At 44.0% G+C, this 9,291-nt stretch overlaps 1 protein-coding gene across 2 annotated transcripts; it reads right to left on the bottom strand.

Moving 5' to 3' along the window:
• Nucleotides 1-977: 977 nt before the first annotated feature.
• Nucleotides 978-9,291, bottom strand: MTFMT (mitochondrial methionyl-tRNA formyltransferase). 2 transcript variants are annotated; one of them, XM_082198737.1, is made up of 9 exons: nucleotides 9,103-9,291; nucleotides 7,407-7,619; nucleotides 5,967-6,089; nucleotides 5,048-5,150; nucleotides 4,482-4,557; nucleotides 3,644-3,735; nucleotides 2,917-2,998; nucleotides 2,308-2,390; nucleotides 978-1,591 (listed from the first exon to the last, which is right to left on the bottom strand). In XM_082198737.1, the coding sequence occupies exons 1-9, from the start codon at nucleotides 9,267-9,269 to the stop codon at nucleotides 1,397-1,399; spliced, it is 1,134 nt and encodes a 377-aa protein (XP_082054863.1). In that variant the 5' UTR covers nucleotides 9,270-9,291; the 3' UTR covers nucleotides 978-1,396. The 2 variants fall into 2 exon arrangements, with proteins under 2 accessions (XP_082054863.1, XP_082054864.1); XM_082198738.1 differs by lacking the exon at nucleotides 9,103-9,291 and adding an exon at nucleotides 8,383-8,782 and having other exon boundaries at nucleotides 7,407-8,034.

Here is a 9,291-nt window from a genome sequence, read left to right as displayed (position 1 = left end):
CCAACGCTCCATTCTGATGTGTTTGCTGGGAGGTTAGATGATGTTTCGCTAAGCGAGTCTTGCCTCTCTGGTGCATTTTACTATCTCTTTATCACAAAGGTCTATTTGGGGGGGCAGTTTTGCCATGCATGACTGCCAGATAACCTTTAATTGCACCACCTGCATTTGAAGTATATGGCTGACTCCCAGCCCAAAAATAGCAACTTCATTAGCAAAGGCTGCCTGCTGGCTACTGCTATTATTCTGAATTTCTGCTGTGGATTGCTTGAGTTTAATCTAACAGCATCCTTTAGATACTGTTTTTACTCCAGCTGAAGGAGTAATGTTGGCTGACCATGTATGTTAGGCTCAGAAGCACAGAGTGCCACCTGTTGGCTTACTGGTGCTACAGCACCACCAAGAATGTTAGAAACAACAGTAAAAAAAAAAACCACCATCATGACAAGTGGACTGTGTGTGGAGAGAGCACTTATGTACTGCAAGGTGTTATAGCGCCGCACAGTGCATAGAATGCAGGCACACTGAGTTGTGTTCAATGCTATGAGTCAACTTCCACTCATGCAATTGGACTCCCTCTGGCTCTGCATCCGCCCACCCCTTCAAGATGCCCCCACATGTGCTGCCAACAGCCCCCCGCCTTTTGAGGGCTGCAGGTAAGAGAAAGATTTCTCTTAGCCCAAGACCCTGAGGAGCAACTGTCCCCAAAGCAACACTTTACTCCTCACTCTTACAGGGAAAAGTAAATGGATATACTCTCAAATACCACCCTTGTCAACACAAAGCTTGTTCCCTGCTATTGGTGAGGAAGCCAGTGTTTGAAGAAAAACGAAACAATACACAAAGCTGCTTTGTTTCTTCTTGATTATCCTATCATGTGAAAAATGCAGGGGACTTGTTTTTACACAGACGTTCTTATGCTAATCAGATTGTAGGTCACAGACACTGTAAGAGTCACAGAAGACCACATCATTCAGATAAACTTATATAAAAAATAATTTATCATTCAATATTGCAGTAAGTGTAGCATTGTTATCTAAGGTAACTTTACAAACCTGCACTTTTGAGTACAAGGATTAATGTACTGTTAACCTAGAAAGCAAGAGAAAGGATGCCCATATAAATCCCTCTCGCAGAGCTGAAAAGATTATTTCAAGGCTACAGATTCAGGGTAGCCAGAATGAAAACCGTTTGGGAGACCCATAGAGGAGCAGCAGTCAAACTCCACCGCCTCTTGACATCTTCCTGTTCCTTCCATCCCTGTTTCAATTGATGGCTGCGCAGGGAGACACCAAGACTCAATTTCTGATGCAGAGATGATATGGCGCGGAGATGTCTCCAACCCTGCCAGCATAAACAAACACCTGGTTGATTCTGACAGCGTACCAGGCCTTTGTTGCTATGTGTTGTGAGCATGCAACGGTGTTCCTTGACGACTCCTTTTCGCTGGGGCTAGCTTGAGTGTTTGGAACATGCACGTCCCAGGAGTCATTTTGGAATTCTGCTGGAACCAAGGATGTAAGTATCCATTGTAGAAGTCAGCAGCTGTCAGCTTCTTCTTAAGCACCACAGCTTTAACTCCAACCCAGCCTTCCTGGAGGGGAAAAGAACAAGGTGAAGCTGAGTCTTGGAGAGGTCTCAGCACATCCCGCAAGTCCTGAGGTTACACAGAAAAAACATGGGGTTGTATCCAACTGACTTACACACTCAAGAATAGACACATTGAAGTCAGTGGAACTAAGTAAAATTATGCCCATTAATTACAAGATGTTTACTCCGAGAAGGACAAACACTGGATACAATCCATGAAATTCAGTATCCTGTCAGTTCTCAAACATGTTTAAAAACCCAAGTTACTGTAATGCAATGGGAAGGGGGGATGGATTTAGGAAATGCTGGCGAACTCTGCATAGTTTGATTCTCCAAGCCACTGAGTGGTAAAAGCAAGCAACTTCAACATAAATTTGATTTGCAAACTGTTCCCCTTACTGCAGCTGCGTGTGAACAGTCTAGTTATAGCAATCTGAGGAAAGAAAAGTGAAACACCACATCCAGTGGTACCTCGGGTTACATACGCTTCAGATTACATACGCTTCAGGTTACAGACTCTGCTAACTCAGAAATAGTACCTTGGGTTAAGAACTCTGCTTCAGGATGAGAACAGAAATCAAGGCAGCGGCAGCACGGTGGCAGCAGGAGGCCCCATTAGCTAAAGTGGTGCTTCAGGTTAAGAACAGTTTCAGGTTAAGAACGGACCTCCAGAACGAATCAAGTACTTAACCCGAGGTACCACTGTACATACAAACATACCTTGCAACGGATCACCAGTGTCTGCAACTTCTTATGATAGAATACTGATCCTGGGACGGTTCCGTTTTCAGCTGCTAACCTATCTGAACACAAAACACATGTTCTAGACTTAGTTTTCCCACAACAGGCTGTTGTGGAGTTGTGCATGCCCGATGTCTCAGCCACATAGAACCAGCCCAAATGAAAATATCTTACAAAGCTTCCAAGTGTTGCTTAAGCTCAGGTTTTAGTAAACATCCAAGGGAAGGTTGCATAACTTGCAGGAAGCCACTCAAAAGGATTTACACTACCCAGGTCATCCATATTTTTTATGGAGGCCAACCCAAACAGGGTTCTCTTGGCTGATCATAGTTGTCACGGTAAGAAATCACTGCCTCTGCTGAACCCTGCCCCTGCAGGTTAGTTTCTGTTGGTTATAAAAGGTTTTAGAGATCAAAGGCAGGGTCTTCATTTATGGCCAGAAGGTAAGATGACACCAAGCTAAAAGGCCACACAGCAATTTGAAACACTCGCAGCAAAGGCAAGGAATGATATATAACTCCAGTGTTGTGTTTAACTACTTTTTGTGCCATAACTAACAACCAAAATTGGTGAGATGTATGTACATACCATTGTGGTCATGTAATGCCTCCACTTCCACAAAATCCAAGAGTTTTACAGTAGTACCCATCCAGAGTGTTTGCAGAGGCATCTGAAAAAGGTACAGCAAGGTATCTTAGCCACAGATGTTCACACTCATTTCAGCTAAATGAATCCAGAGTTGTCAAACTGTTTTCATGTTCAGTCAGCAATACAAACACAAATTTAGGGCTAGTTTCCACTTTTTTCTGATGTGTATTAGCAGAAGCATTTCAAATACAATAAGACTAGGTCAGATGCAAACTAGTTTCCCCAAGGTGTATGAAATTTGAGTGCATTTTAGATTTAAAACAACTTTTAAAAATCAAGGTCAGCCTTCACCTGCCAGCCCTGTAGCTTTGTTGGAAATAAGGCATGCAGTTTAAATCTACGGTAAGCAGGACTTCAAAGGAATCTGAGCAACAAAAAGCTAATATGTAACTGTGGGTGAACGAGTTGCTCATTTGAAGCTACAGCGACGTAAAAAGTAAAAAATCAACTAGCATTCCCCCCCCCTCCGGCTTTTTTAAATTTTAATTTTGCAATCTCAGAACAGCTGGTAAGTGGTGGGGTTAACCCATTTCCTCCAAAGCTGAATAATAAAGGGTAGGAGAAATTCTCTCCCAAATCAGCATTTAATTATATATAATTGATAGGCTATTGAAATTCTATTGTAGCCTAGGATTTTAGTGAACTTCTTTGCAACACACTGCATTACCATTGCTCCCAAGGCACGATGCATCCTCAGTATCTGCTCAGGAGTTTGTTCTTCCCACTGGATGCAGCTCATTGCAATGCTGGCTTTAGGAGCTTGAAGATAACAAAACAAAATTTAATGGATGCACTCTGAGTCAAGTTCATGGAGCTAAAGGCTACCAACAGCTTCTAGCCATGATGGCTATGCTCTCCCTCCACAGTTGGAGCCAGGAAGCTTCTGAATGCCAGTTGCTGGAAACCACAAAAGGGGAGAAGGCTCTTGTGCTCAAGAGAGAACAGTGGCCTGATCCAACTGGCTTGTCTTACATTCTTAATCCCTACAGTTCAAATGACTGCACCACCAATATTTTTTCACTGCAATGCATTGTGGTTTCCTCGCTTCACTTCTTTCCTTGCAAATTGAGGGGCTTTTACCACAGACTGGCCTCTCAGCACCCTCCCTCTCTCAATGCTGTTGCCCCAAGGTGGAATGGCAATGGGAAAAACTCTGGCCTGTGGGTCTAATGAAACCGGGCAGGGATCCTACTGTGGCCAGGCCATTTCACCTATGCCAGGCTCACCTGTCCCACATCTGACATGTGTGGCAGGTAAGAATGCAGCTGCACACCAAATTGCTCTTGCTGACAGCTGCCCCCTTTGAAGGTGTGTTGTCAGTGCCAGCCAGCTGATCGGCACTGACTGTGTGCCTCTTTAAGGTTGTCAACTGATGTCAAAGTGGCCTGTGGGGGAGGTCATGATCCATTTCTTCTGGGCTATCAGAAAGACCAGCTGCCATTCCGGAACTGTAGGCTTGATTGCAATGTGCTCACAAGAACAAACATGAAACTTCGGGTACATACCAAAAGTTGCTCCTTCCTTTGGTTGCTCTGTCTTGTTCCTTAAACTTTCAGGTAGGTTTTTCAGAACAGAAATGAGCTGAAAGGAAGAAAAAACACTGAAACATACATCACACAGCATGAAAACAATGTTTTGACTACAATAATAGTGTTACAGTGGTACCTCGGGTTACATACGCTTCAGGTTACATACGCTTCAGGTTACACACTCCGCTAACCCAGAAATAGTGCTTCAGGTTAAGAACTTTGCTTCAGGATAAGTACAGAAATCGGGCTCCAGCGGCACAGCGGCAGCAGGAGGCCCCATTAGCTAAAGTGGTGCTTCAGGTTAATTACAGTTTCAGGTTAAGAACGGACCTCCGGAACGAATTAAGTACTTAACCCGAGGTACCACTGTATTTATATTCTGAACTTAGGAAAGTGAGTTTCTCAATGGTCAACTTGTTGTCTCTTAGAAACTGGATGCTTCAACTGACCTGGTTCCCATAATTTGGAATTTCTAAGCATCTCATGAGTTTTCAACTGTTTTAGAGATGCAACTTAGGGGGGGGGGAGCAGTGTTAACTTACCATACTTGCACCAACTTTGGATAACATGGATTCCAACTCTTTTGCTGAACAACAGGGTGGCACTGCAAATGTTTTCTGCTTGATAATTGGACCTACATCAAACCTAGGAACACAACACACAACTTTAAGAAACACAGGAAGCTGTCACTGGTCCACCTAGCTGAATGCTGTCTATACCAGTGTTTCTCAAACTTGAGCCTCCAGCTATTGTTGGACTACAACTCCTGCTCATAGCTAACAGGACCAGTGATTATGGGATTATGGGAGTTGTAGTCCAACATCAGCTGGAGACCAAAGTTTGAGAAACACTAGTCTGCACTGATCATCAGAGGCTCTCCAGGATTTCAGGCAGGAGTCTCTCTCAACCCAACCTGGGGAGGTCAGAGATCAAACCGGGGACCTTCTGCATGAAAAGCAGATGCTCTACCACTGAACTAAAGCCCTTCCCCATTTAAGTGTTTTGCCAACACCCTCAGCAATTTTCAAGTGATCTGTGGGGATGAGGATTTGGGAACCACTGCCTTAATAGTAACACAAAGCAATTTAAGACACTGAGAAGATTACCCAGCACTATGGATGAACTGAACAACTAATTCTATTCCATTTTATGCATTTTCTACACACTTCTTACATAAAATTAATTTACCAGTTAATTGCACATTGTGTACACATCTTTTGCATAGAAAATACATTCTTGGGTGCATTTTTAGTGCACTGAAAATGCATTGCAAAATCTGGAGAAGTGACTGGGAACTGTGTTTGGGTCCACAAGCAAAGCTGGGAGCACTTGATCACGTCAGCCTGTTTAGAGATGCTGACCAGATTCTTCCCCCATCTCTATTTGGCACCCATGAAATTATGAGTTCCTAAAAAGGACATGTTTGCACCAACGTTCTGTTGAATTAAATAGCTATTGTACCTCTTAGGCCTGATCTGCATAATTGTCACCCCAGTAACTGTATCTCCATGGAGCACTGTGTGGATTATTGGTGCTGGGCCTCGCCACCTTGGAAGACAGCTGGGATGGACATTCAGCACACCACTGAATCAGAACATTTGGAAGTTAGAATAGGACCAGTAATTCTGTAACATATATAAGCGAATAGTAACCATTTTGAGAACTCACTTTAAAAAATGCAACTTAGCATTCATTGTAACTGCCCAAAGATATGAAAATATAATGTGAAAACTTAGTATTACATAATTATGCATACAGTAAAAAGGTATTCTCCCATTTTTGTATTTTGCTATAACCAGTAAACTGTCCCACAGTGGAAAACATGATCAAGAAAAGTGAAGGGTAAGAAAAAGAAAATCAGGGAGCACATGACAACATGCCTTTAAGGAACATCAAAATTGGCTAACTGGAATTAGCAGGTTGATTGATTTGATTGATTGATATTTATTACGGCCATTGGCCTGTCACACGAGTTTCCGACCAACATATATATACTTAAACCTCCAAATTCAAAAGCAGGTTGAGATGTAAACACTTTTGATAGACTGACAGAGTAAGGAAGATTCACACACTCACGACCTATCAGCTTACTTCTCTCTCTCTCTCCTTGTTGTTTAGAACTTGCCTTGTGAACTGCCCTGAGATCCTTTGATGACGGGTGATATATAAATCTAGTAAATAGTATTTATTATTATTATTATTATTATTATTAATAATAATAATAATAATAATAATAATAGACTGATATGTCTTAGATTGCAATCTGTTTACAAATTCCTCCTCCTCAAGATGAGAGGTCATCTTTAACTAGCCTCTGAGAGAACAAAGGAGTAAGCATAGATACTTTTTTCTTCTTTAGACTAGTTAGTTGAACTAGAATGAGAAACCTTTTCTATCCAAGTTATGCATTTCCTACAATAAACAACTTTATTATTTTCTTACATACAAGCATACCTGTGTGCTTGCAACAAGTAAAGTCTACTCTCTAACCAAGATTCACTAGCCAAATGCAGCTGACTCTGCTCACTAAAGGGTTTCAATAGGAAATTAACAGTTATCCCAATAGGTTCCCCACTGCATGTACAAAGAATTGTACACTCTGCATCAATTTATGGTGAAAGCCCTACATATTTTGCATTGGAAGTTAGAGTTACTAAATCAATTCCATTTTAGACTGACAGTGCCTGTAAAGCAACCCTTATTGTACCCCCTTGGACAATAATGCATATGAGAGAGCATTTGTTATTAATGTCTTCAGGCGCTAAAATCCTGCACATAGTTAGTCTCATTAAGAAGTACAGCCTTTCCCATATTATCCTGCTCCAACCACTTTCCTTTAACACACAGCCCAGATTGCAATATAAACAAACTACTCAACACATTTTGTGTTCACAGCCTTACTATGGAAACTTCAGGATGAGGTCCTCACTGAGCAGGCGCCCAAATGATGCCACCACACCGACATCAAAGTGGTCACACAGACCTACATCTGGCCAGAGGTGGATGGGGAGCTTAAGTTGCTCTGCACAGCTCTTGACAGGGAGACCCTTGGGCAGCTGGGAATGAAGCGTTACCACCTCCAGACGGTCCACAAGACGACCTGACTTGGCCTCTCTGCCACAGGACATAAAAGAGAATCATGGAGGACAATGTTTGAGAACAGTGTCAAGCTGCTACCACCCCAGTAAATGCCCTCCTGCAAGAAGCTCCTTTATAGCAGGTCAGGTGCTTTGTCTATCTAGCCCGGTATTGTCTCCTTTGACTGGCTGCAGCTCTCCAAGGTCTATGGTCTTTCTCATCACCATCTGCCAGATCTACTTAACAGGAACTGCCAGCAACTGAACCTAGGCCCTTCTCCATACAAAGCATTCACTTTGCCAATTGAGCTAGTCCCTCTTTTCCCACATGTGTTCCTATCATTCTTATCTCTCCAATGCCTTCTGCACAAAGCAAACACCTTGGGGCAGTGAGGGAACCCCCCTCCATCTCCATCCTCAAGTCACTCCTCTTTACACTGGCTTTTTGACACCTGATATAAGCGGGTGGTGCTGTGGGTTAAACCAGAGTCTAGGACTTGCTGATCAGAAAGTTGGTGGTTCGAATCCCCATGACGGGGTGAGCTCCCATTGCTCAGGCCCTGCTCCTGCCAACCTAGCAGTTCAAAAGCACATCAAAGTGCAAGTAGATAAATAGGTACCGCTCTGGTGGGAAGGTAAACGGCATTTCCGTGTGCTGCTCTGGTTCGCCAGAAGCGGCTTAGTCATGCTGGCCACATGACCCAGAAGCTGTACGCCGGCTCCGTCGGTCAATAAAGCGAGATGAGCGCTGCAACCCCAGACGGCCACGACTGGACCTAATGGTCAGGGGTCCCCTTTACCTTTTATATACATACCCACACAGTACTGTGCTTAACCAACAGAACAGTATTTTATAATTTATGTTGCAAAACATTTTGTCTCTTGCCTTAATCAGCTTGCTTTGATAAAAATGAAATGATGTTGTTTCCAAGGTGGCACTTTAAGATCTTTGAGGAAGGAATGCTTGGAAGGCCTATATGGACCCTTCCTATTCTTTTGACTGCATCCGTTTTAACTTGGTCTTAATATTGTATGTACCGTTAAAATGCTGCAACCCACGGTGGGATATTGTGCTGAAGGAGTTAACGAAAAATAATGATAATGATACCGGTAATAACAGCGAGGTAGCTAGTTGATGAGGAATACCAATTCTCAAAATACAGCTGCTGCTGCTGCTGTCAGTCAGAGCAGCCACTACTGGATTAGAATCAGTGTTCCCCAACCTTGGGCCTCCAGCTGTTTTTGGACTACAATTCCCATCATCCTTGACCACTGGTCTTGTTAGCGAGGGATGATGGGAGTTGTAGTCCAAAAGCAGCTGGAGGCCCAAGGTTGGGGAACACTGGATTAGATAGATAAATAGCCATAGTGAGCTGGAAATGGGCAGCTCCTGTTCTTGGAGCTTCTCTTCTCCCTTTCACTCGATGCCCTTTCACCCTCTCCCTGTCCCACAAACCATAACCTTTGTCCCGGCTCCCGAAGGCCTTTCCCCCCTTCCCTCCTCCACCCTAGAGACCCACCGGGCAGCCTGGAGCGCTAGGAGGGTCTCCGCCGCGAAGCCGTCGGTCCCAAAGAACAGGACCCGCCAGGGCGGCTTTTCCCGCCTCGGAGCCTCTGCGGCTCCCGAAGCGTAGCCCCGCCCCAGGCTCCACCGGCCCCGCCAGGCCCGCAAAATCCGGCCCCTCATGGCCCCTCCGCCGGCAGCCCCC

The sequence above is a fragment of the Podarcis vaucheri genome, assembly GCF_965113315.1.
Source record: "Podarcis vaucheri genome assembly, chromosome: 14".
In the NCBI taxonomy this organism is placed as follows: domain Eukaryota; kingdom Metazoa; phylum Chordata; class Lepidosauria; order Squamata; family Lacertidae; genus Podarcis; species Podarcis vaucheri.
This window is presented reverse-complemented; position numbering and strand designations above follow the sequence as displayed.